Source organism: Ornithorhynchus anatinus, chromosome 7 (genome assembly GCF_004115215.2).
Source record: "Ornithorhynchus anatinus isolate Pmale09 chromosome 7, mOrnAna1.pri.v4, whole genome shotgun sequence".
Classification (NCBI taxonomy): domain Eukaryota; kingdom Metazoa; phylum Chordata; class Mammalia; order Monotremata; family Ornithorhynchidae; genus Ornithorhynchus; species Ornithorhynchus anatinus.
The window spans coordinates 75,707,295-75,734,495 of NC_041734.1; the positions used below are offsets into that span (position 1 = coordinate 75,707,295).

General features: G+C 46.1%; 1 protein-coding gene across 1 annotated transcript in view; it reads right to left on the reverse strand.

Annotated features, from left to right (window-relative positions):
- Nucleotides 1–6,005: 6,005 nt before the first annotated feature.
- Nucleotides 6,006–27,201, reverse strand: part of CD28 (CD28 molecule) — a 49,316-nt gene continuing 28,120 nt past the window's right edge. The window contains exons 3-4 of the mRNA XM_029068984.2: nt 21,701–21,822; nt 6,006–8,016 (exon numbers count right to left, since the gene is read on the reverse strand). Of these exons, the coding sequence (XP_028924817.1) occupies nt 7,888–8,016; nt 21,701–21,822 (251 nt within the window). The 3' untranslated portion in view covers nt 6,006–7,887. The remainder of the gene's footprint in view (nt 8,017–21,700; nt 21,823–27,201) is intronic.

Here is a 27,201-nt window from a genome sequence, read left to right on the forward strand (position 1 = left end):
TGATTGACTAATTCTCTGACTGAGCGACGGGCAGATCAAGTCTTCAAAGGACAATCTAACGTTTGAAGAAAAGAAAATTTCTGAACCCACAGGTTATTTTCATGACATAAACGTTCTCTATCTGAGTTTCAATCAAAACAAATGGGCATTCACCAATAGCCCTAATTTTGCTACATCACCTAAAAGTCACTTAGTCCCATCAGACAGGGCTTTCTCGGTCAATCGATTCCGTGCTCTGGCACTGCTCGGCTTAGAGATTAGTATGATTGACAGCTGCTGCCCAGGAGTGCAGCGGTGAGAAGGAAGCTCAAAACTTCCCTTACCCCCACCTACGAGCTCGACTGGACTTTGGAAAGTGAGGTGTGGCTTCCTAGACTAACAGAGGACTAGCTTGGTTAGTGATGGCCCGCCAGCAAGATGGACCTGAGAAACACATGCCGCTTCATGCCTTACGCATTCAGGCAGATGGATGTGATGGTGTCACGAGGACTCCATTTGGCTGGAGGCTGCTCCATTAGAGCCGATGTGCGGTATCTTGAGTCGGTTCATTCTGCTCTTGGGTTCGTGTGACCTCGGACGTCGTAACTGAGCTACGGAACTCGGAGGCAGTGGTCACAGCAAAGGGAGGTTGCGTGTTGGAAATCTAAATAATGGACACTGAAGTGTCTGTTTTCCCGATGGGAGGTAGGCTAGCTAAAAACCGAACCGCCCCTTATAAAACTGGAAGAATGGCACCTGGCACCCCTAGTGGAAAGTCAAGATTGGGGTTGGAAAAATCCAAACACCATGTTGGGAAAAGCAGAGTTGCTAACTGGGTAGAGCACAGGCCTGGGACCTAGAAGGACCTGGGTTCTAGTCCTGGCTCCTCCACTTGTCTGCTTGTGACCTTGGGCAAATCACTTAACTTCTCTGTGCTCAGTTACCTCATTTGTAAAAAATGGGGATTAAGACTGTGACCCCCACGTGGAACAGGGCCTATATCCAACCTGATTAGTAATTCACTCCCGTACCACTTTCTTCACCAATTGTTCCAGACACTTAACTCCCTTATTAGACTTTCTCTCCCCCCACAATCTCTTTCCTCTAATGACCTGCCTAACCACCTCATCAATAAAATTGAAACCACCACATATGGTCTCCCTAAAATCTTCCCTGCTCCTCGCTAATTTCTACCCCCACCCCCTTCAACTTTCCCAATGGTCCCTGCTGTAACTCATGATGAAATCTCTCACCTCCTCTCTAAATCCAGCCCCTCCAAATGTGCTTCTGAGCCCAACCCTTCATACCATTTCAAACATTCCCTCCTTCCCTTCTTAGAGAAGCAGCATGGTGTAGTGGATAGAGTTCAGGCCTGGGAATCACAAGTTCAGGGCTTCTAATCCCAGCTCCACCACTTGTCTGCTGTGTGACCTTGGGCAAATCACTTAACTTTTCTGGGCCTCAGTTACCTCATCTGTAAAAAATGGGGATTAAGACTGTGAGCCCCATGTGGGACATGGACTGTTTCCAACCAGATTAACTCATATCTACACCAGCTCTTAGAACAGTGCTTGACACATAGTAAGCGCTTAACAAGTACTGAGATTATTATTATTTCATTTATTCATTCAATCGTATTTATTGAGCACTTACTATGTGCAGAGCACTGTACTAAGCGCTTGGAATGTACAATTCGGCAACAGATGGAGACAATCCCTGCCCAACAACGGGCTCAATCAACTGCCACCTTCACTTGTTCATTTTCTAATGGCTTCCTCCCCACTGCTTTCAAACACACCTATGTATCACCTATCCTAAAAAAAAACCCTCCCTTGATCCCATGGCTCCCTCCAGTTATCGCCCCGTCTCCCACCTATCATTTCTCTCCAAATTTCTTGAGAGTGGTGTTCACATGCGTTGTCTCCACTTCCTATCCTCCAATTCTCTCCCAGATCCCCTCTAATCTGATTTCCACCCCCTTCACTTCACAGAAACAGCCCTAAAGTAATCAGTGACCTTCTTGCCAAATCAGACAGCCTCCACTCCATCCTAATCCTCCTCTCAGCCACCTCTGACACTGTAGAACATGCGCTTCTCCTTGAAATGTTTTCCAACCTTGGATTCACTGACACTGTCTTTTCTGGGTTCTTCTCCTATCTCTCTGACCGCTCCTTCTCAGTCTTTTTTGCTAGGTCCTCCTCTGCCTCCCACCCTCTGGCAGTGGGGGTCCCAAGGCTCAGTTCTCAGTCCCCTTCTGTCCTCCCTCTACACCCATTCCCTTGGAGAACTCATTTGCTCCCTTGGCTTCAATTACCATCTCTATGCAGTTGATTGCCAAATCTACATCTCCAGCCCTGATCTCTCTCCTTCCCTGCAATCTCACATTTCCTCCTGCCTTCAAGATACTTTGATGTCCCACCGACACCTCAAACATGTTCCAAACGCAACTCCTTATTTTCCCACTCTAACCCTGTCATCCAGGCTGTCTTTCACCATAGGTAGACAACACCACTATCATCTCCACCTCATAAATCTTTGACTACCGCACCTGCCCCCTCGCTGACCTCCCAGCCTTCCGTCTCTTCCCACTCCAATCCACACCTCACTCTGCTGCACAAATCGCTTATCAACAAAACGTTCAGTTCATGTCTCCTCACTCCTCAAGAACCTCCAATAGCTGTCCATCCACCTCTACGTCAAATAGAAAGTCCTTGGCTTTAAAGCACTCAATCAGCTCCCCCGGCCTTACCTCGCCTCCCCAGTCTCCTACTGCAGCCCAACCGGCACACTCTGCTCCTCTAAGGCCAGCTTACTCACTCTGGCCCGATTTCGTCCACCTCGCCGCTGACTCCTTTCCCACATCCTCCCGGTAGCCTGAAACTCCCTCCCCCTCCATATACCACAGACCATTCATTCAATAGTATTTATTGAGCGCTTACTATGTGCAGAGCACTGTACTAAGCGCTTGGAATGTACAAGTCGGCAACAGACTGAGAAGGACCACTAATCTCTCCACCTTCTAAGGTCACAACTCCCCCAAGAGGCCTTCCCCAGTTTAGCCCTCTTTTCCCCAGCTCACTCTCCCTTCTGTGTCATCTGTGTATTCAATTTTTCACCTCTGGACACTTGATATTCTCCCCTCCCCCGGCACTTATGTACACGTGTCCAACCTGATTAACTTGAATCTACCACAGCACTAAGAACAATGCTTGGAACATAGAGCTTAAGTACTATAATAATAATCTTTAAATTATATATTGTAAATTACTTATTTAGTCATATTAATGTCTGTCTCCCCCACCTCCGCCAGCTCATTATGGGTAGGAAACATATCTGCTCATTTTATTATACTGTACCCTCCTAACTGCTTAGTATAGTGCTATGTGTGCATAGTAAGTGCTCAATAAATATGATCGATTATCTTGGATCTACTCCAGCACTTAGAACTGTGCCTGGCACATAGTAAGCACTTAACAGATATCATTTAAAAAAAACAATACATCAGTAAGGCAGGCATCCAATATCCTGGTCCCCTGGAAGGGCTGTGGGAAGGTAAGTACCTGGAGGCCAATGAGTATTTTTTTAATAATAATAATAATGTTGGTATTTGTTAAGCGCTTACTACGTGCCGAGCACTGTTCTAAGCGCTGGGGTAGACATAGGGGAATCAGGTTGTCCCACGTGGGGCTCACAGTCTTAATCCCCATTTTACAGATGAGGGAACTGAGGCACAGAGAAGTTAAGTGACTTGCCCACAGTCACACAGCCGACAAGTGGCAGAGCTGGGATTCGAACTCATGAGCCCTGACTCCAAAGCCCGTGCTCTTTCCACTGAGCCACGCTGCTTCTCTTTTTCTGCTGTCCAACATTCTCTTAGTAGCAGAGAAGCAGTATGACTTAGTGGAAAGAGCACAGGCTTGGGAGTCGAAGGAAGTGAGTTCTAATCCTGGCTCAGCCACTTGTCAGCTGTGTGACTTTGGGTAAACCCCTTAACTTCTCTGTGCCTCAGTTACCTCAACTGTAAAATGGGGATTAAGACTATGAGCCCCACGTTAGGACAACCTGATTACCTTGCATCTCTCCCAGTGTTGAGAACAGTACTTGGCACATAGTAAGCGCTTAACAAATACCACCATTACTATTATTTATTATTATTAAATGCTTTTTTTAAAAAAATGGCATACGTTCAAGCGCTTACTATGTGCCAGGAACTGTTCTAAGCTCTGGGGTAGATACAAGCTGATCAGGTTGGACATAGTCCCCATCCCACATAGGGCTCACAGTCTTCATCCTCATTTTACAGATGAGGCAACTGAGACCTAGAGAAGTTAAGTGATTGTCTAAGGTAACGCAGCAGACAAGTGGAGAAGCTGGGATTAAAACCCAGGTCCTCTGACTCCCAGGCCTGTGCTCTTTCTTCTAAGCCATGTTGCTTGTCTTTAGGCAACAAATGTGAGCTATTTCTAATGCATAGTCCATCAGAAATCTAATTTTCCTCAAGAAAAAAAGTTGGGGGAAACTTTCTCACTCCCAAAAGGGAGGCCCGAGGGAGCGAGGCCTGCCCAGGGAATGTGGCAGTTTCCTCAGCCTCCCATCCTGTCAGTCCTGGAGCCTGTGGCCTAGAAGTGGGAGATTCCTGCCCAGAGGTCACAACAGGTACCTAGTTACATCAGGTACCTGGTTCCTGTTGTGAGCTGTACTCATATCACCTGCCCAGAGGAGGGGTTTGGCAGGTCAGGCAGCTTCCCGAAGTTTCAGTCTTTCAGTAGGGATGCCAGGGATGAGGGTTGGTGGGTGGCCATTCCCCCATTAGAGCGGCCCAGTCCGTGGAAATTTGCAGGCCAAAATGATGCAGTAGATAGAAACCTATCATCAGGATCAGTTGGCACCTATTGAAGAGTTCCATGAGGAAATTACAGACTTCCTGGCAAAACAGCCGAGCCTATTGTTACAGATGGTCACCGCCCTGAGGCCCGGGAGTGTTAATTTATGAAGAGGCCAGTGTAATTTGCTTCTATAAGGAGGGTTTTACCTGAGATCTTGGGAAATAGAGAAGCAGCATGGCCCAGTGGAAAGAGGATAGCCCCGAAGGCAGAGGAACCTGGGCTCTAATTCCAGCTCTGCCATTCATCTACTGTGTGACCTTGGGCAAGCCACTTCACTTCTCTGAGCCTCAGTTATCTCATCTGTAAAATGGGGATTAAGAATGCGAGTCCCCTATGGGGCAGGGACTGTCTCCAACCTAGTTTGTATCTACTACAGTGCTTAGTACAGTGGCTGACACATAATAAGCCCTTAAAAAATGCCATTTTAAAAAATCAAAAAATAAAATCCCTTGCCCAGATTTCACTTGCCTACTCACTGGTGTTTGGCAATCGGCTGGATTCCTGTGAGAAACAGCCTTATGAACTAAACAGGTCAGGGGAATGTATTTGGCATTCTCTTTGAGAAGTTATAAATAAAAACTGCCAGGCTATGAGGAAATATAATCAATTTGCAATCAAACGATCAGCTATCGGTGCTTTTTCCATCAGGGGAGCACTTATTCGCTCATTTCAATGCTTTGAAGTGTTTCCCAAACACCCTTTATGCAGGCTAATATTGACTTCCTCCTAAAACTGTTCTAATGTGTTCCTGGTTACAGTGAGTAAGGAAATCTCAAGTGTGATTCATCTTTAATGAACCTTTTCCAGTCAAGCTAAAGTGGAAAGAGCTGATCTTTGGCAATGAACAAATTTATTTTTCTATCGCTGCCCTTTCTAAAAATCCTCACCCAGCTCTCAGTGACAAAAAGCATCTGGTGGACTGAGAAGAAAAATCCAAGCTGCCAAAGGACTGGCAGTTGGACGTGTTTGCCAACAAAAATTCAGTTTTCCTTCCAAGTTCAAGTGCCTAGGCTGTATGTATTTTGGGTCAACTGAATCAATGAGATGGAGTCATATTAAAAATTAAATTAAAAGAGATTATTTCCTTTCTGTCATCCTAAATGTGCTCCCCTCCCACCAAATATCATTCCACATTAATGATTTCCCTGTATTAAAAAATAAAAAAATACCCTGCATTTTATTAGTACAGTAATACACTCCAGGAAAGGGGACATGGTGAAATGCCAGAACTTCTTAGATACTGAAAATGTCTGTAAACATCTTTCCTTTCGTGGATGATTCTGGCTCTTTCTCGCCTCACTTTGGGGCTGTGCTGCATTACCCTATTTAGCGTCCGGGTTGTTTTCCAGTTCATTCTCGGTATGCATAATTTCCCCAGATCGTGCTAGATGATTAGCAGTTCATACAGTCAGCGGGGAGTGGATCTGTCTGACTGTAAAAAGAGATGAGGCCGTAGAATCACCCATCTGGAGACAGAGCAACCTTCAGGGCCACTCTTGAGTGATTCCACGCTGGGGGAATCGTAAGTGTCTAGTCAGCTAATCGAAGAGGACGGAAGTCTGAATTCTTCATCCTTCAAACAGACTGGTGGGCCTCTGAAATAGGTTGTGTCCCCGGCTCTTGATGAATCTCTTGAGGTTCCGTCAAGTCGTCTTTCTGCTCCAGCATTTTTCCGGTTGGGTACCAGTGCAGGACTCCAAACAAGACTCACCATTTCCTAAATCATTCCCTGATGTCCTCCTTCTCCTCCTCCTCCTCCTCCTCCTCCAGAATGACCTCTTCCTTCTCGCTTTTCACATTTTCCCAGTTTAAGCGTTTCTCCTCGATGGTTTTCCCAAATCCCTCACCAGTCAGATCCCCTTACTGATTCTACTACATTCTGCAAAATTGAAGTAAAAGAAAAATAACCCTGTGGTTCGATTCAGAACAGCTAGACGACTCTCACTCCTATACCTCTAACGTAAAAGGTCCTCAGGGTCTGGAACAGGTCTTTTCAGGGAAATGGAAAATTCTGAAATGCAGTGTGAGCTTTTCAATGGATACCCCTCTCTCTGGATTGCACAAAACAAATCAATCACCTGGAACTAGGGCCTGGGAGTCACATTTCCTGGGTCTAGTCTCAGCTCTGCCACCAGCCTGCCGTATGACCTTGGCAGGTCACTTCATCTCTGTGTACCTCAGCTTCCTCACTTGTAAAAATTGGGGAATAATACTGCCTGATGCTGAGAGGATAAACCGAGACAGTTGATAGGAAAGCGCTTTGGAAAAATAAAAGCACTCGACAAATTCAAGGTATTAATAGTAGTATTTTTCTATTTATAATGTCCTTCTAAACTAATGAGAAAAAGGTGTGCCCCTCAAGGGCAAAGTCCATTTCTTCTACTTCGATTATATGCGATCCAAGTTTCTAGTATAGTGCTCTGCACACAGTAGGTGCTCAATAAATACTGATGGTGATGAAGAAGGTGATCGAATGGAAACCTTCATCAGAGTAAGGACTTCACTAAAAAAAATTCAAAAATTACAGTCTTCTTTGTCCTGAAGAAAACACTTGAAAGCCTAGCCTTTTTCCTTAAATACACTTATAAAAGTCAACGGCTACGACATACTGCTTGACTTAGAGAGGAGGTTTGAAGAAAAGTGGGGAAGGTTGTGTGGGAGGTGAAAGTGGAAAACCTGGGCCGAACCAGCAGTTGCCTGGGTGAATTGAGGGCTACTGGTGAAATCAGTAGGGAGTCTAGATTCTTTTTTTCTATTCCCCCACTGAAGTCCAATCATGTCTTTAACTTGAGAACAGTACTTGCTGTCATCAAAAAAATAAAAAAAAGAAAAAACCCAACGTTTTCATGCCAAAATGTCCTGTGAGTTTGGGTCTATCAACACGAGGAAAGAGCTATTGGGCTCTGCAGGAGATCAGGCGGAATCAGCTAATGTGAATTGAAAGTTGTCCTTCTCGTTTGGGTGAGCAGTGCTAGGTTGTAGGAGGGATGTTGGCTGCTTTGTATCTGTTTAGGGGTCTGTGTCAGGAGCGATAGGCCGCGAAGTCTCGGGACGGAGCATAGGGCTGGTACTGCTTTTTGGTCGGTCCAGGCCGGCGGGGAGTCATGTTCATATAGTCGCTCTGAAGGATCCTATTCTTCTTGGTCCTCAGCTAGAGAAAAAGAGCAGAGTGCAAACATTCACTCGAGACTTTTTTTTCCTCACCTGCTGAAATAACAAGTAAACAAAGGCTTTAGGAGAATTATTAAGAGCCTGCGAGGAGCCTGCATATTGATCATCACACCTAGAGTGGATCTTACTTCCCTAGTTAATTATTCAGATCACATTTTCTCATCACTCAGTCAATCAATGGTATTTATTGAGTGCTCACTGTGTGCAGACCACTGTACTAAGCACTCGGGAGAGCACAGTACCACATATGTGTTGTAAGCTGAAAGCTCATTGTGGGCAGGGATCGTGTCCATCAACTCTGTTGTATAGTACTCTCCCAATACATATAGTAAGCACTCAATAAATACCGTTTGAAATAAATAAAAATAAATGATGGTATTTGTTAAGTGCTTACTATGTGCAAAGCACTGTTCTAAGCACTGGGGGATACAAGGTGATCAGGTTGTCCCACGTGGGGCTCACAGTTTTAATCCCCATTTTACAGATGCGGGAACTGAGGCACAGAGAAGTTAAGTGACTTGCCCATAGTCACACAGCTAAGTGGCAGAGCCAGGATTCGAACCCATGACTTCTGACTCCCAAGCCCGGGTTCTTTCCACGGAGCCACGCTGCTTCTCTATTGTAAATGTGTTGCTTGTTTCCTACACCCAACCACTCATATTACCTCAGGCCCATTCCTTTCTAGTCTTAAACCTTCTACTGACATTTTAGTAGTTCCCTTTCCAGAATGGTTAAGGTTAATGCTAGATTGTACTCAGGGAACGGTTTGGGGAGGGGAGGTTAAATATACAATTTTGATGACAATTATTGGGTTTTAGCCTTTAAATTGTGATCTTTTCGAGGACATTGACAAAATATCTTGCACTTGGATCTTTGACCTCCGGACATTTGATAGTCACCCTATTCCCAACCCCACAGCACCTATATACAGAAATATTATATTATTATTTAAATTCTTTATTATAAATTATTCATTCATATTAAGGTCTTGCTCCCTCTCTAGACCGTAAGCTCGTTACGGGCACGGACTGTGTCTGCTAATTTCTCTTCTATTGTACTCTCCCAAGTGCTTAGAAAAGTGCTCTGCACATAGTAAGTGCTCAGTAAATACCATTGATTGATTGATTTTTTATTTCTAGATTATATTCCCAAAATCAGCGAACAAAAAGTGTTGAGTGCTTATTATTAAGTGCCGTTGAGTTATTTCAGATTCACGGCGACTCCATGGATATACTTTCTGCAGAACGTCTTGTCCTCTGCCATAATCCACATAGCTGTCTAACAGTTCCTTGTTAGGGTCTCTATTCATCTACCTGCTGGTCTGCCTCATCCTCATTTTCCCTGGACTTTTCCTAGCATTAGTATTGAGTGCTTACTCTGTGCAAAACACTGCACTAAGAGTTTAGGAGAGTTCAGTAGAGTTAGTAGACATGATCTCTAGCCTCAAAGTGGCTTACATTCTAACAGGAGAAATAGATACTAAAATAAATTACAAGCAGGGAAAAGCAACCGAGTTTAAAGAAGGAGTGTGGGCTAGTGGAAAGAGCGCAAGTCTGGAAGCCAGAGGACTTGGGTTCTAATCTCAGATGGACCTCTTGACCTGGAGCTCTAATCCCAGCTCCAGCTGTGTGGCCTTAGGCAAGTCCACTTAACTCATCCATGCCTCAGTTACCTCATCTTTAAACTGGGGACTAAATACTCCTCCTTCCTATTCAGACTGTGAGTCCCATGTTCATTCATTCATTCAATAGTATTTATTGAGCACTTACTACGTGCAGAGCACTGTACTAAGCACTTGAAATACACGATTCGGCAACAGAGACGATCCCTGCCCAATAACAGGCTCACAGTCTAAATGGGGGAAACAGATAGCAAAGCAAAACAGAACAAAACAAAACAAGATAGCATCATCAAGATAAATAGGATCATGGAAATATAGACCTCATTAACAAAATAGATAGGATAATTAATAATATACGCAAATAGGCACAGTGCTAAGGGGAGGGGAAGAGCAGAGGGTGGGAGGGAGAGGAGGGGAGGAGGAGCAGAGGGAAAGGGAGGGCTCAGTCTGGGAAGTCCTCCTGGAGGAGGTGAGCTCTCAGTAGGGTTTTGAAGAGGGGAAGAGAGTTAGTTTGGCAGATGAGAGGAGGGAGAGCATTCCGGGACAGAGGTAGGACGTGGGCCAGGGGCCGACGGCGGGGTAGCCGTGAACGGGGGACAGTGAGGAGGTGAGCGGCAGAGGAGCGGAGTGTACGGGGTGGACAGTAGAAAGAGAGAAGGGAGGTGAGGTAGGAGGGGGCAAGGTGATGGAGAGTTTTGAAGCCAAGAGTGAGGAGTTTTTGTTTCGTGCGAAGGTAGATCGGCAACCACTGGAGGTTTCTGAGGAGTGGAGTGACATGCCCAGAGAGTTTCTGTAGGAAGATGGTCTGGGCAGCGGAATGAAGAATAGACTGGAGTGGGGACAAGGACTCTGTCCAACCTAATTATCTTGCATTTACACCAGCTCTCATTACTTCAGTGCCTGGCACATGGTAAGCACTTCACAAGTACCATAACAAAAAAGTGCTACCAGCTGAGGAGGGATCAGAGAGTGAGTACCCGAATCCTTAGGAGATGAAGTGCCGAAGTGAGGGGGGAAATAGGGTGGGGAGGTGAGGTATTAATCAGGGAAGGCTTCCTAGAGGAGAAGGCCCAGGACTGTGTCTGATCTGCATATACTGTATCTAACCCAGTGCTCAGTAGAGTTCTTGGCACATAGTAAGTGCTTGACAAATCCCACAATCATTAAAATGGCTTTGCAAATGGGAGAGCAGTGCTCTGCCAGTTTCGAAAGGAGAAGGGGTTCCAGGCAGGAAGGTGAGCATGAGAAAGAAGTAGGCGGAGAGAGAGATGAGAATGAGGCGTAGTATGTTGTTTGGCTGTAAGAGGAACGAAGCCTATGAGCTGGGTTGTATGTGAGAAAGGAATGAGAATAAGTTGGGAAGAGAGTTGACTGTCTTGAAGCCAGTTGTCAGCAGGTTCTACTCGATGTGGAGAAGGATGGACAATCACTGGAAGCTTTGGGGGAGTGGGAAAACGTGGGCAAATTGATGTTCTAGAAAAAGGATCTTTAAATCGGTGTAAAGTGAGGACTGCACAGGGGAGAAACTGGAGACACGGAGTCTGATGGAAAGAGTCTGATGCAGTAGTTGAATTGGGATACAGTAAGTGCTTTGACCAACATCGTGGCAGTTTGGATGGAAATGAAAGAGCAGATTTTGGAGATGCTATGAAGAAAGAACCAGTAGGATTGGTGACTGTTGGAATAAGAGGGATGAGAGAGAAAGAGATGAAGGTAATGCCAGAGCTGAGGTTTGAGAGACAGGGAGGATGGTGGTGGTGTAAAAGTTAAGAGGAGAGGATTTAGGAGAGATGAGGAGTTTATTTAGGAAGTAAAAGTGGTTTAGGGTGACGTTCTAAAACTCCACATCGTAGTTACGCGCTGCCACGAACAGAAAATGGATTTTGGTGAGATTTGGGTTTAGGCTATATGGGTGGATCTGTGGGGATTGTCAGTCAGTCAATCGTTTTTATTAAGCACTAATGTGTGCAGAGCACTGTACTAAGCACTTGGGAGAGTATAACACTATAACAGACACAACCCGTGCCCACATTGAGTTTACAGTCTAGAGGTGGATATATAATATAAATAAAGACATTACAGATAAGTGCATAAGTGCTGTGGAGCTGGGAGGGAGGAATGAATAAAGGGGGCAAGTCAGGGTGACACAAAAGGGACTGGGAGAAGAGAAAAGGAAGGCTTAGTCAGGGAAGAACTCTATGTCTAACATATACGCAACAATAGAATGATATTTGTTTATAAAGCAGCATTTTTCCAAAGTGTTAAGAATTGTTTTAAAATATAAACCACTAGAAACGCATTAAAAGATGGAAATGAGTTTTATGTAGTTTTGACTATGCTGTTGACCTTGGGCACGTCACTTAACTTCTCTGTGTCTCAGTAAACTCATCTGTAAATTGGAGTTAAGAGCGTGAGCCCCATGTGGGACAGAGGGTCACTCAGTCATTCAGTAGTATTTATTGAGCTCTTACTATGTGCAAAGCATTGTACTAAGCACTTGGGAGAATACAATATAACAATAAACAGACACATTCTCTGCCTACAAGGAACTGTGTCTAACCTGATGAACTTGTATCTACCCAGTGCTTAGAACAGTGCTTGGCACACCCTAAGTGCTTATATGGGAAGCAGCATGGCTTAGTGGATAAAGCATGGGCGTGGGAGTCAGAAAGTCATGAATTCTAATCCCAGCTCTGCCACTGGTCTGTTTTGTGGCCTCGGGAAAGTCATTTTGCTTCTCTGTGCCTCACTTACCTCATCCGTAAAATGGGGATTGAGACTGTGAGCCCCATCTGGGGCAGGGACTGTGTCCTACCCAATTTTCTTCTATCCATCCCAGCAGTTAGGTACAGTGCCTGGCACATAGTAAGCACTTAACAGAAACCACAATTCTTATTACTATTAATAACCGGTATCATAATTATAATTATAATTATAATTATAATAATGGCGTTTGTTAAGCGTTACTATGTGCAAAGCACTGATCTAAGCACTGGAGAGGGTATGAGGTGATCAGGTGGCCCCAGATGGGGCTCACAGTCTTCATCCCCATTTTACAGATAATAATAATAATGTTGGTATTTATTAAGTGCTTACTATGTGCAGAGCACTGTTCTAAGCGCTGGGGGAGATACAGGGTAATCAGGTCATCCCACGTGAGGCTCACAGTTAATCCCCATTTTACAGATAAGGTAACTGAGGCACAGAGAAGTGAAGTGACGCCCACAGTCACACAGCTGACAAGTGGCAGAGCCGGGAGTCAAACCCATGACCTCTGACTCCGAAGCCCAGGCTATTTCCACTGAGCCACGCGGCTGCCAAGCGGCTGAGCCGGGATTTGAACCCACGACCTCTGACTCCCAAGCCCGTGCTCTTATTATCCCACATAGACGGTGGATGCAGTTTTACCTCAAAGTCGGTGAAACTACTCTACTGTGGATTCCCTCCCAAGCCCGGTCCGCTCCCAGACTTCTCCATCACCGTGGATGGCACGACCATCCTTCCCGTCCCGCAGGCCCGCAATCTCGGTGTCATCCTTGACCCGTCCCTCTCGTTCACCCCACACATCCTATCCGTTACCAAGACCTGCCGGTTTCACCTCTACAATATCGCCAAGATCCGCCCTTTCCTCTCCACCCAAACGGCTACCTTACTATTACGGGCTCTCGTTATATCCCGGCTAGACTACTGTGTCAGCCTTCTCTCTGACCTCCCTTCCTCCTCTCTCGCCCCGCTCCAGTCTATTCTTCACTCCGCTGCCCGGCTCATCTTCCTGCAGAAACAATCTGGGCGTGTCACTCCCCTTCTTAAACAACTCCAGTGGTTGCCTGTCGACCTCCGCTCCAAACAAAAACTCCTCACTCTAGGCTTCGAGGCTCTCCATCACCTTGCCCCTTCCTACCTCTCCTCCCTTCTCTCTTTCTACCGCCCACCCCGCACGCTCCGCTCCTCCGCCGCCCACCTCCTCGCCGTCCCTCGGTCTCGCCTATCCCGCCGTCGACCCCCGGGTCACGTCCTCCCGCGGTCCCGGAACGCCCTCCCTCCTCGCCTCCGCCAAACTGATTCTCTTTCCCTCTTCAAAACCTTACTTAAAAATCACCTCCTCCAAGAGGCGTTCCCAGACTGAGCTCCTCTTCCCCCTCTACTCCCTCTGCCATCCCCCCTTTACCTCTCCGCAGCTAAAGCCTCATTTTCCCCTTTTCCCTCTGCTCCTCCACCTCTCCCTTCCCATCCCCACAGCACCGTACTCGTCCGCTCAACTGTATATATTTTCGTTACCCTATTTATTTTGTTAATGAATTGTACATCGCCTCGATTCTATTTAGTCGCCATTGTTTTTACGAGATGTTCTTCCCCTCGACGCTGTTTAGTGCCATTGTTCTTGTCTGTCCGTCTCCCCCGATTAGACTGTAAGCCCGTCAAACGGCAGGGACTGTCTCTATCTGTTGCCGACTTGTTCATCCCAAGCGCTTAGTACAGTGCTCTGCACATAGTAAGCGCTCAATAAATACTATTGAATGAATGAATGAATGAATTCCTAAATGTAGGTCACGGGCCCGAAGAGGAGCACTCTAAGACTGCTCTAAAGCAGTTGCAGCAGTAGCTAAACCCGTAGGTGTACAGGGTGCGGAAGGGAGCCCGGCTCTTTTCAGCCTCAACGTCTCCCAAGAATAGGGTCTCGTTGCCGGGAGAGCCGTCTCTATGAAGCGTGACTCGACGAAGGATGCAAACAGACAGACACAAGTGTGTGTTCATGCCGGTTTCAGAAACGTTGGAAATGAGCTCATCAGTGTCCAGATGCTGTTTTGGTTCCCAGCTGCTTTCTTCTGGCCACTGCCCAGTGGCCGGTCACTGATATCAAGGGCTGTATTATGTACATGGCAGGAACGTGAAAATGCGCCGAGCCCCCGCGAACACTTGGGTACGGCAGGGTCTGGGAGCCCCGAGTCCTGTGCTTGTGAAAGTGGAGCCCTGTGGCATAAAAGAGCCTTGCTCTGACTCATTTTGTTTTCCCCGAGTCACACCCTCCCACCTACCACCTCAGGATTTATGTCTGCTGTCATAAATATCCATTTACATACCCTACTATTTAAGCACTTATTCACTGACCTCTCCAACTTTCCATTCTCTTTTCCTTCCTAATTTGTTCCTATCTTCCCCATTGGATTGTAACCTCCTGGAGGCCAAGAATGAGCACAGTAAGGGCTCCATAAAAGCCACTGATTAAGCTTCAAACAAAAGACCAAGAATGTCCATTTCTAGGGATCACCTGGTTAGACCCTCCTCTACTAGAGTGGGATTATAATAATCAGTGTGGCATTTGTTAAATGCTTTCTACGTGCCAAGCACTGCTCTAAGTCCTGGAATTGCTCCTAGAATCCTCCCCCACACCTTGGAGAGTCTCATTCACTCCCCAGAGTTCCTACAGGGGTGCACCATAATAATAATAATAATAATAATGGCATTTGTTAAGCACTTACTATGTGCCAAGCACTGTTCTAAGTGCTGGGGTAGGTACAAGGTAATCAGTTTGTCCCGCATGGGGCTCACAGGGGAAACGGCGTGGCTCAGTAGAAAGAGCCTGGGCTTCGGAGTCAGAGGTCATGGGTTCTAATTCCAGCTCCGCCGCTTATCAGCTGTGTGACTGTGGGCAAGTCACTTCACTTCTCTGTGCCTCAGTTACCTCATCTGTAAAATGGGGATTAACTGTGAGCCTCAAGTGGGACGACCTGATTACTCTGTATCACCCCCAGCGCTTAGGACAGTGCTCTGCACATAGTAAGCGCTTAACAAATACCAACATTATTAATCCCCATTTTACAGATGAGGTAACTGAGGCACAGAGAAGTGAAGTGACTTGCCTAGGCTCACTCAGCAGAAATGTGGCAGAGCCAGGATTAGAACCCACATCCTCTGACTCCCAAGCTCGTGCTCTTGCCACTAGGCCATGCTGCAGTAATAGTTGTAGTAGAAATGAGACTTATTAAATACTTACTTTGTACAGAGCACTGTAATAAGCACTGAGAAAAAATACACAGGAGAAAATTAGGCCCAGTCTCTAGGGTTAATAATAATAATAATAACAATGTTGGTATTTGTTAAGCGCTTACTATGTGCCGAGCACTGTTCTAAGCACTGGGGTAGACACAGGGGAATCAGGATGTCCCACGTGGGGCTCACAGTCTTAATCCCTATTTTACAGATGAGGTAACTGAGTCGCAGAGAAGTTAAGTGACTTGCCCATAGTCACACAGCTGACAAATGGCAGAGCTGGGATTCAAACTCATGACCTCTGACTCCAAAGCCCATGCTCTTTCCACTAAGCCACGCTGCCCCTGGGTTCACAATCTAAAAGTGTGCTTCTAAATGGAGAAAGAGTGTATTTTCTAGGGGATTGAGGACGGGCCTAGGTTCTAATTCTAAATCAGCCACTTACTTGCTCTGTGACCTTGGGCAAGCCACTTAACTTCTCTGTGCTTCAGTTTCCTCATTAGTAAATTGGGAATTCAATACCGTTCTTTCTCGTACTCGGACTGTGAGCGCTCGTGGGACAGGAACTATGTGTCTGAATTGATTATCTCATATGCCAGAAGCAGCGTGGTTCAGTGGAAAGAGCACGGGCTTTGGAGTCAGAGGTCATGAGTTCAAATCCCAGCTCTGCCACTTGTCAGCTGTGTGACTGTGGGCAAGTCACTTAACTTCTCTGTGCCTCAGTTCCCTCATCTGTAAAATGGGGATGAAGACTGTGAGCCCCACGTGGGACAACCTGATTCCCCTGTGTCTACCCCAGTGCTTAGAACAGTGCTCTGCACATAGTAAGCGCTTAACAAATACCAACATTATTATTATTGTACTACAGGGCTTGGCACAGAGTAAGCATTAGCCCTATGGGCGACAGGGACCGTGTCCCTCCAGATTATCTTGTATCTACCCCAGTACGGTGTCTGGCACATAGTAAGCGCTCAAGAAAAACACAGTCCTTGTCCCACATGGGGCTCACAGCCTTCATCCCCGTTTTACAGATGAGGTAATGAAGTCACAGAGAAGTTAAATGACTTGCCTAAGGTCACGCAGCAGAGAAGGGGTGGAGCTAGGATGAGAACATAGGTCCTTCTGACTCACAGGCTCATCCTCTATCCACTACCGGCACCTCAGTAGGTAGACAGCCCCCAGCAAATTCCAGGTGCGGCTTGGCACGCCCTTCTCTGCGTCTACATTTCTTTTTGTACTTTCAGGTCTCTGGTAGGTAAGCCTCTTCTCTAGGGATGAGAAGACAGACTTGAGGAGCACGGCTGAGTAAGTGACAGTCACAGGTGCAGGCCCGCTGCACTGTGGCAGGGAAAAATCCTCTATTCACGGAAAGGTCGGGAGCGGGCCGAGAGCTCCGAATGAATACGCAGCTGTGGCCTGCTGACAAGCCATCACATCACAGATGCTCAGTAGATATCAGACGCCGGCTACTTCCTATGGGGTAACATTCCCTCTGATCACGAGCTTTCACCCACAGAGGCCTCCTCTGTAGTGGACAGCAGGCCAAGGGATTAGAAAACAGCTGCAGTAGAGGCAGCAGGCCTGTCTGACTCGGTCCGCTGTGCCTTTCCTGCCCCTTACACTACTGAGGTTTACCGTTGGTCAAAAAAGAAAACTTTCTCCTGAAAGCAAAGCCCAGAAACAGAACCTTGTACTGCTATTCCGAGATTCCTTGGCCAGGGACTGTGCTTAATGCTTCTGTCGTGCCTTCCTAAACTCTTAGGATAGGGCATAGATTTATTAGACCGGGAGCTCACTGTGGGCAGGGGACATGGGTCAATCATATTTATTGAGCACTTACTGTGTGCGGAGCACTGTACTAAGCACTTGGGAGAGTATAATATAACCTAAATAGACGCATTCCCTGCCCACAAGGACTCCACCAACTCCGTTTTATTGTGCTCTCCCAAGTGCTTAATACAGTGCTCTGCAAGTGCTCAGTAATTACCACTGATTGATTAGACACTAGATTAAAAACCACGAATACTACTACAGTGGTTGAGGAATTGATGTATTTTTACATTTATGATCATTTGTATAGCAATGCGGAATTGTTCATTCTGCATTACGGTCCTGATATATCTGTGGTATTTTCTGATATATTCCTTCTCCTTCCTGCTTTCATTATCTGAAATATAAATTTGTCTGTCTCCCATATGATTGTGAACTCCTTGAAGACAGGGAATCTGTGCCTTGCTTCAGTCTGAAGCTTGTCTGATGTGTGACCTTGAGCAAGTCACTTCACTTCTCTGTGTCTCGTTTACTTCATCTGTAAAATGGGGATTGAGTCCGTGAGCCCCACATGGGGCAGGGACTGTGCCCAACCTGACTGGCTTGTATCCAAGTGCCTGGCACATAATAAGCACTTAATAAATACTATAATTATAATTATTGTTATGTTAAACTCTCCCAAAGGCTGAGCAAGGTGCTTAGCACTCTGTAGATGCACAATAATTCATTGCAAATGAGGCAGAATGGGTTTGGGGGGGGGGGGCTAGATCTGTCATCATTTCAAAGAAATGGTGATCTTTTGGGTTTCCCAGGATATAGTACAGTCCTAGGGTACAGTTGAACAACAGAGACCTATAAGGACTTTAGATTTTTTCAGGGCAGAGTTTTTTTTTTCCAGTCAGTCAATTAATCAATCGATGAAATTCATTTATTTAGCACTTGCTGTGTGCAGAGCACTGTACTAAGATCTTAAGAGTATAATGCCATGGACTTGGTTAGATATGCTCTGCCCTCAAGCAGTTTTCAGTAAGGGGGGGAGACAGATATGAAAATATATCACAGGATAAGGGAAATGGCAGTTTAAAACGATGCTTACGTAAGTGCTGTGAGGCTTGGGGTGGGGTGAGTATCAAAGTGTTTAAGGGGTGCAGTCCCAAGTTCATAGGTGATGGGGAAAGGAGGGAGAATAAGAAGGGGAAATAAGAAGTTAGTCAGGGAAGGCTTCTTGATTTTAGAATAGTGTTGAAGTTGAGGAGCGTGGTGGTCGACAGATATGAAGGGTGAGAGAGTTCCAGGCCAGGGGGAGGATATGAGCAAGGGGTAGGTGTCGAGAGAGATGAGCTTGAGGTATTGTAAATAGGTTAGCATTAGAGAAACGAAGTGTGTGGGTTTAGGGGTAGTGGGAAATGAGAGAGCAGGAGCATCACTGTGCTAGGCTTTTCCAGGCCCTAAGCTACTCCTCATTACTACCCTATTTATTTTGTTCACGAGGTGTCCATCCCCTTGATTCTATTTATCGTGATTATGTCGTCTTGATTTGTCATTTGTCCGTCTGTCTCCCCCGATTAGACTGCGAGCCCGTCATTGGGCAGGGATTGTCTCTATCTGTTGCCGAATTGTATATTCCAAGTGCTTAGTACAGTGCTCTGCACATAGTAAGCGCTCAATAAATACTACTGAATGAAGGAATGAATTAGTGGCGAAAACGTTGGCTGGCTGAACAGCCTTTCTCTGGGCGGCCAGGAACCTTTCTCCCCTGGAATCCCTCTTTCAATCTAGAACTCATATAGTATCCCAGGATAGATCGTTCCTCTAGGATTCCAATTCTCTCAGTGTTTGAGCCAGAGGTTCATTCATTCATTCCTTCAATCATATTTATTGAGCGCTTACTGTGTGCAAAGCACTGTACTAAGAGCTTGGGAGAGTACAATATAGACATGAACGGACACATTCCTGCCCACAGTGAGCTCATAGTTTAGGAGGGGAGACAGACTTTAATATAAATAAATAGATAAATTAATAAATAAATTACAGATATATATATATTAGCACTTGCTGTGTGCAGAGCACTGTACTAAGATCTTAAGAGTATAATGCCATGGACTTGGTTAGATATGCTCTGCCCTCAAGCAGTTTTCAGTAAGGGGGGGGAGACAGATATGAAAATGTATCACAGGATAAGGGAAATGGCAGTTTAAAACGATGCTTACGTAAGTGCTGTGAGGCTGGGGGTGGGGTGCAAGGGAAGCAGCGTGGCTCAGTGGAAAAGAGCTTGGGCTTCGGAGTCAGAGGTCATGAGTTCGACTCCCGGCTCTGCCACTTGTCAGCTGTGTGACTGTGGGCAAGTCACTTAACTTCTCTGTGCCTCAGTTCCCTCATCTGTAAAATGGGGATTAACTGTGAGCCTCACGTGGGATGACCTGATCACCCCGTATCTATCCCGGCGCTTAGAACAGTGCTCTGCACATAGTAAGCGCTTAACAAATACCAACATTATTATTATTATATATTGGGGAAGCAGCGTGGCTCAGTGGAAAGAGCCTGGGCTTTGGAGTCAGAGGTCATGAGTTCGACTCCCGGCTCTGCCACTTGTCAGCCGTGTGACTGTGGGCAAGTCACTTCACTTCTCTGTGCCTCAGTTACCTCATCTGTAAAATGGGGATTAACTGTGAGCCTCACGTGGGACGACCTGATCACCCCGTATCTATCCCGGTGCTTAGAACAGTGCTCTGCACATAGTAAGCGCTTAACAAATACCAACATTATTATTATTATATATATATATTATAGATATGTGCTGTGGGGATGGGAGTTCCCTCATAACCTAAACAGACCCATTCCCTGCCCACAGCGAGCTATACTGAATGAAAAAGCAAGAGTGGTGCGGAAAGGAGTGGGAGAAGAGGAGAGGAGGGCTTAGTCAGGGAAGGCTTTTTAGAGGAGGTGAGCCTTTGATGAGGTTACGAAGTGGGATAAGGTTTTGAAGTGGTTGGCAGCCCCTCAGCCACAAACCACAGGATAACAGGGAATCAGCATGGCTTAGCGGATAGAGCAAGGGCTTGGGAGTCAGAGGACCTGGATAATATTATTATTATGTTATTTGTTAAGCACTTACTATGTGTCAAGGGCTGTTTTAAGCGCTGGGGTAGAGACTAGCTAATCAGGTTGGACACCGTTCCTTTCCCACATGGGACTCGCATTCTTAAGCCCCATTTTGCTAATCTTGGTTCTGCCAGTTCCTGCTGTCTGAATTTGGGGAAGTCATTTGACTTTTCTGTGCCTCAGTTTCCTCAACTGTAAAATGGGGACTGAATCCTTGTCCGTCCTACTTGGACTGTGAGCCCCATGTGGGACAGGGACTGTGTCCAACCTGAAAAATTTGCATCTACCCCCGTGCTTAGAAAAGTGCTTGACAACATAGTACGCACGACGGGTATCTTTAAAAAAAGGTAATGTCACCCTTAGAAGGTTGCACCCCCCGCCTTGTCGATCAATCAGTAGTATTTACTGAGTGCCTACCGTGTGCAGGGCACTGTACCAACCTCTTGAGGGAGGATGAAAGAAACTAGTTCCTTGCCAGCGAGAAACTTCCTATTAATAACGTCTCACCAAACCAGACATAGACTCTTTTTCCCCACCTCTATCAGACCGTGAGCCCGTCACTGGGCGGGGATTGTCTCTATCTGTTGCCGAATTGTACAATCCAAGCGCTTAGTACAGTGCTCTGCACATAGTAGGCGCTCAATAAATACTATTGAATGAATGATTGAACCTCTGTGCCCTCTCTTCCTGCTGCCTCACACCCCAACCTTTGAAGGAAGCTGGGCAGGGCCAAGCAGAATCCACTCTAGTTGAATAAACCCAAACCATGTGAAGATCTAATCGTGTGAGGATCTAATCCCGGCTCCGCCACTTGTCAGTTGTGTGACTTTGGGCAGGTCACTTAACTTCTCTGTGCCTCAGTTCCCTCATCTGTAAAGTGGGGATTAAGACTGTGAGCCCCACGGGGGGGCCACCTGATCACCTTGTATTGCCCCCTCCGGCGCTTAGAACGGTGTTTTGTTTTGCTCATAGTAAGTGCTTACCAAATACCATCGTCACTATTTTTATTATTATCATCTTGTCAGTTCTCATAACTATTAAGATCCCAAGCCAGTGAAATAGCCCTGAAAGAGACGATCAATAAGGTAGGATTGCACGTTGTTGGGGGAGGGAAGTTGCTGTGAGGATATTAGGAGGGTTTGTCTCGAGGGTCAAGTAGGAAAAGTCCTCAGTTCCTTACCCAGCAGTTGCAAAAGGCCACTGTAATTAACATACTGTAAAAAGCAAGGGCTCCAACAACGGCTACTATAGCCCAGAAGGGTTTGGGGGGTTGATGGTTCATATCTGGGCATTTCAGCTTTTCTGAAAGAGAAAAAAAAGAAAAAAGAAAACACGCAGTGAGGCAAACCCCCAATCATCATCATCAGTCAATCATATTTTTTGAGGGAAGGGGTCTGTTAATTCTGTTGTACTCTCCCAAGTGCTTAGCACAGTGTTCTGCACATAGTAAGCGCTCAGTAAACGTGATCGATTGAGTGCTTACTTTATGCAGAGCACTGTACTAAGCAGTTGGGAGAGTATGCTATAATAATATAGCAGAGTTGGTAGATAGATTTCCTGCCTACAGTGAGCTTCCGGTCATCAGCATCAGTGGTATTTATTGCGTGCTTACTATGTGCAGAGCACTGTACTGAGTGCTTGGGAGAGTACAGTACAATAATTTGGCAGAAGCAGCGTGGCTCAGTGGAAGGAGCACGGGCTTTGGAGTCAGGGCTCATGAGTTCGAATCCCAGCTCTGCCACTTGTCGGCTGTGTGACTGTGGGCAAGTCACTTAACTTCTCTGTGCCTCAGTTCCCTCATCTGTAAAATGGGGATTAAGACTGTGAGCCCCACGTGGGACAACACGATTCACCTATGTCTACCCCAGCGCTTAGAACAGTGCTCGGCACATAGTAAGCGCTTAACAAATACCAACATTATTATTATTATTATCCTCTGCCCACAATGAGAATCAAAATAAATGGTGGTATTTGTTAAGCACTTACTAGGCGCAAAGCGCTGTTCTAAGCGCTGGGGGGTACAAGGTGATCAGGTTGTCGCACGTGGGGCTCACAGTCTTAATCCCCATTTTACAGATGAGGCAACTGAGGCACAGAGAAGTTAAGTGACTCGCCCAAAGTCACACAGCTGGCAAGCGGCAGAGCCGGGATTAGAACCCACGACCTCTGACTCCCAAGCCTGGGCTCTTTCCACTGAGCCACGCTGCTTCTAAGTGTAGTGCTTCTAAGTAGTGCTTCTAAGTGCTTCTAAGAAGCAGTGTAGCCTAGTGGATAGAGCAAGGGCTGGGTGACAGAAAGACCTGGGTTCTAATTCCAGCTCCTCCACTTGTCTGCCGTGTGACCTTGAGCAAGTTTCTTAACTTTTCTGTGCCTCAGTTACCTCATCTGTAAAATGGGGATTGAGACTATGAGCCCCATGTGGGACAGGTGCCTCAAGCCTCATTATTTTGTATCTATTCGAGCCCTTATAACGGTGTCTGGTACATAGCAAGTACTTAACAAATACCATAAGAAAATCTGACCTTAAAGTTTAGAGGGGGAGACAGACATTAATAATAATAATGTTAGTATTTGTTAAGTGCTTACTATGTGCAGAGCACTGTTCTAAGCGCTGGGGTAGATACAGGGTCATCAGGTTGTCCCACATGAGGCTCACAGTCTTAATCCCCATTTTACAGATGAGGTCACCGAGGCGCAGAGAAGTGAAGTGACTTGCCCACAGTCACACAGCTAAGTGGCAGAGTCGGAATTCGAACCCGTGACCTCTGAAACTCAAGCCCGTGCTCTTTCCACTGAGCCACGCTGCTTCTTCTGCTAATATAAAGAAGCAGCATGGCTCAATGGAAAGAGCCCGGGCTTGGTAGTCAGAGGTCATGGGTTCTAATGCCGACTCCGCCACCTGTCAGCTGTGTGACTTTGGGTAAGTCACTTCACTCCTCTGGGCCTCAGTTCCCTCATCTGGAAAATGGGCATTAAGACTGTGAGCCCCACATGGGACAACCTGATCCCCTTGTATTCCCCCCACCAGCACTTAGAACAGTGTTTTGCACATAGTAAGCGCTTAACAAATACCATCATGATTATTATTATGATTATAAATATAAGTATGAATACAAATTTGCAATGGCACTCAGATTCCATGGGCTTTCCATGGAACGTGAGCTCCATGCGGGACATGAACTGAGTCCAACCTCATTCGTTTGTATCTACCTCAGGGCTTAGTACAGTGCCTGGCACATGGTAAGTGCTTAACAAATACCATTTTTTAGAAAAAGAATGTGGAAGAGGTTGGAGAAGGTGTGAAAATCTACAGAAAATCAGCTTGACGAGTTGGCCTTCCTCTTTTGCATCAGCTCCTGGGCCCTGCTGAATCACAGGAGAGAAAATCAGTAACAGTTATAGAGTCAGGCAGATTTCCCTGGCTGCTAAACTCAGAATCAGTTAGATTTCCTTCAGAATCGAGTTGTTTTTCACATCACTCAGGATATTAGGTCTTAGGGCACTAGGTTGTCGAACTATGAAGTTAATTTTTCAGTAGAAAAATCTGACTGGGCCTGAATCTGCTCAGTGCTGGTTTCAGATGACCAGGAGTCTGGCTTTACGTGGTGCTGCCCAAATTTAGAGGCCCAGGTCAGCCAGCCTGTAGCACCACTTAAGCCCCAATCAAATAATCGATGGTATTTATTGGGTGCTTATTTTGTGCAAAGCACCATAGTGAGTGCTTGGGAGAGTAGGATACAATAGAAGCAGTGTGACCTAGTGGAATAGAATGGGAGTCAGAGGACCCGGGTTCCAGTCCCCCTCTGCTGCTTGTCAACTGCGTGACCTTGGTCAAGTCACTTCACTTCTCGGGGTCTCAGTTACCTCGTCTGTAAAATGGGCATTAAGACTGTCAGCCTCACGTGGGACAACCTGATTCCCCTGTATCTACCCCAGCGCTTAGAACGGTGCTCGGCACATAGGGAGCGCTTAACAAATACCAACGTTATGATGATTATTATTATTCTCTGGGCCTCAGTTATCTGTAAAATTAGATTGTCAGCCCCATGTGGGACTCGGACTGGGTCCACCTTGATTATTTTGTGTTTACCACAGTGCTCAGTATGGAGCCTGGCACATAGTAAGCACTTAACAAATGCCATTAAAAGAGAATAGGAAACCAGATTCCTGCCCACAAGAAGCTTAAAGACGAGAACCCGTCAGATCTCCGCTGCTGCTTTCCCTGCCTAAGCGCGTTTCGTGCTCGTCGACCTTCCCATCCCCTCCTCCCCACCCTTCTGTCATCCTCAGTTGTCTCAGAGTCCTCAGGGAGGGGAAAGTGACAGAGAGGAGAGAGCCCAGAGCTGTCAACAACCCCAGGAAGCAGCTGTCAACTGGCAGACCCCCAAGCCAACCAGGGGGCAGGGCGAAGACGCACTCACCCCGCAAAAACATGCTGCCTCCAGGATCACCAGCTGTCACTTTTGAACCCTCACTGAGTGAATCCCAACAGAGCACCAAATGTACTGTGTGTAAATCACCTTCTTGTTAGCCAGGTGACAAGCTAGATACTGTCAGCCCCATAAAGACGTGGTGAGCCCTCTTGACATTTTTTGTGGCCTGTAGAAGTAGTTTGGCCTAATGGGTAGAGCACGGGCTTGGGAGTCAGAAGGACCTGCGTTCTAATCCCGGCTCTGGCACTTCTCTGCTGTGTGACCTTGGATAAGCCCGTCAAACGGCAGGGACCGTCTCTATCTGTTGCCGACTCGTTCATTCCAAGCGCTTAGTACAGTGCTCTGCACATAGTAAGCGCTCAATAAATACTACTGAATGAAGTCAGTTGACTTCTCTGGGCCTCAGTTACCTCATCTGTAAAATGCGGATTAAGTCTGGGAGCCACATGTGGGACATGGACTGTGTCCATCCTGATTACTTTGCATCTCCCCCAGCACTTAGAACAGTGCTCGACACATAGTAAGCACTTAACAAATACCATCATTATTATTATTATTATTACTATTAGACGTGGCCAGTGAGTTCCCGGCTGACAATAATAATAATAATGTTGGTATTTGTTAAGCGCTTACTATATGCAGAGCACTGTTCTAAGCGCTGGGGGAGATACAGGGTAATGAGGTTGTCCCACGTGAGGCTCACAGTCTTAATCCCCATTTTACAGATGAGGGAACCGAGGCACAGAGAAGTGAAGTGACCTGCCCACAGTCACACCGCTGACAGGTGGCAGAGCCGGGATTCAAACCCATGACCTCTGACTCCCAAGCCCGGGCTCTTTCCACTGAGCCACGCTGCTTGTCTTAGGACAACCAAGGTGACGTAGGTTCTAGGGGACTGGGGTCATTCAGCTCAATTCTCCTTCTTGTGTACCCAAATACAGGGAGAGGGAAGAAAAATGGCTTGCCTCCTTTAAGTGGTCACCCCACTACACCTGATGAAGGTGAAATCTGCAGTCTTTTTAGGTGATGTTGTTCGGAAGAGCGGGGAAGACCAATTGCAATATGGTGCCATGATTCTCCTGTTGGGAAGGTAGGTTGTCGATGGCTTCTTTAAAGATAAAAGCTCTAGGTAGATTTAAAAGAAATGTCAACTTCCCCCTGAGAGATTTTCAACTTGCTTCTCCCTTTTGTCACGAGAGAAGCTCTTTGTGGGCAGGGAACATTTCTGCCAATTCTGTTATATTTTACCCTCCCAAGCGTTCGGTAAAGTGCTCTGCACCCAGTAGATGCTCAATAAATACCACCAAATGATGATTTTATTGAGAAAAAGCTAGTCATTCTCCCTCTCACGTATCCTGGGGGATGAGCTACTTGTGCCTTCTCCTCACGATAGTCTGAATCAATGAATGATATCTAATGAGTGCTGACCATGTGCAGAGCACTGTACTAAGCACTTGGGAGCGTACAGTAAAACGGAATTAGCCGGCATAATGAGTTCACATTCTCCCCTTCAGGCAGGCCTGCCCGGAGAGGAGAATACTGAACCACTCATTCACTGCTTCCTCCCAGGTCCTCAAAGGATTAGAGCTGGCATCTCTTAGATCTAAAGGGCGGAGATATGCTGAATAGCTCCTCCTGAATTTGTTGATTTATTGTATTCACTCCACCTGCTCTGGGGATTAAATAAAGGTTAAGTTCTTGCCAAGGCTGGCAATCTGTGCAATTTTAGAAATTTTTCACTACGCATCTTTAAATTATATATTATAAATTACTTATTTTTTTCTATCAAAGTCTATCTCCCTCTCTAGACTATAAGCTTGTAATGGGTTACTAATAATGGTGGTATTTGGTATTTGTTAAGCGCTTACTATGTGCCGAGCACTGTTCTAAGCGCTGGAGTAGACACAAGGGAATCAGGTTGTCCCACGTGGGGCTCACAGTTTTAATCCCCAGTTTACAGATGGGGTAACTGAGGCACCGAGAAGTTAAGTGACTTGCCCAAAGTCACACAGCTGACAAGTGGCCGAGCCGGGATTTGAACCCATGACCTCTGACTCCAAAGCCCGTGCTCTTTCCACTAAGCCACGCTGCTTCTCTAATATGGAGGTATTGTACTCTTCTGAGAATTTAGTATGTATCTTTAAATTATATATTATAAATTACTTATTTTTTAATATCAAAGTCTAGCTCCCTCTCTAGACTGTAAACTTGTAATGGCTTACTAATTCTGAGGTATTGCACTCTTCTG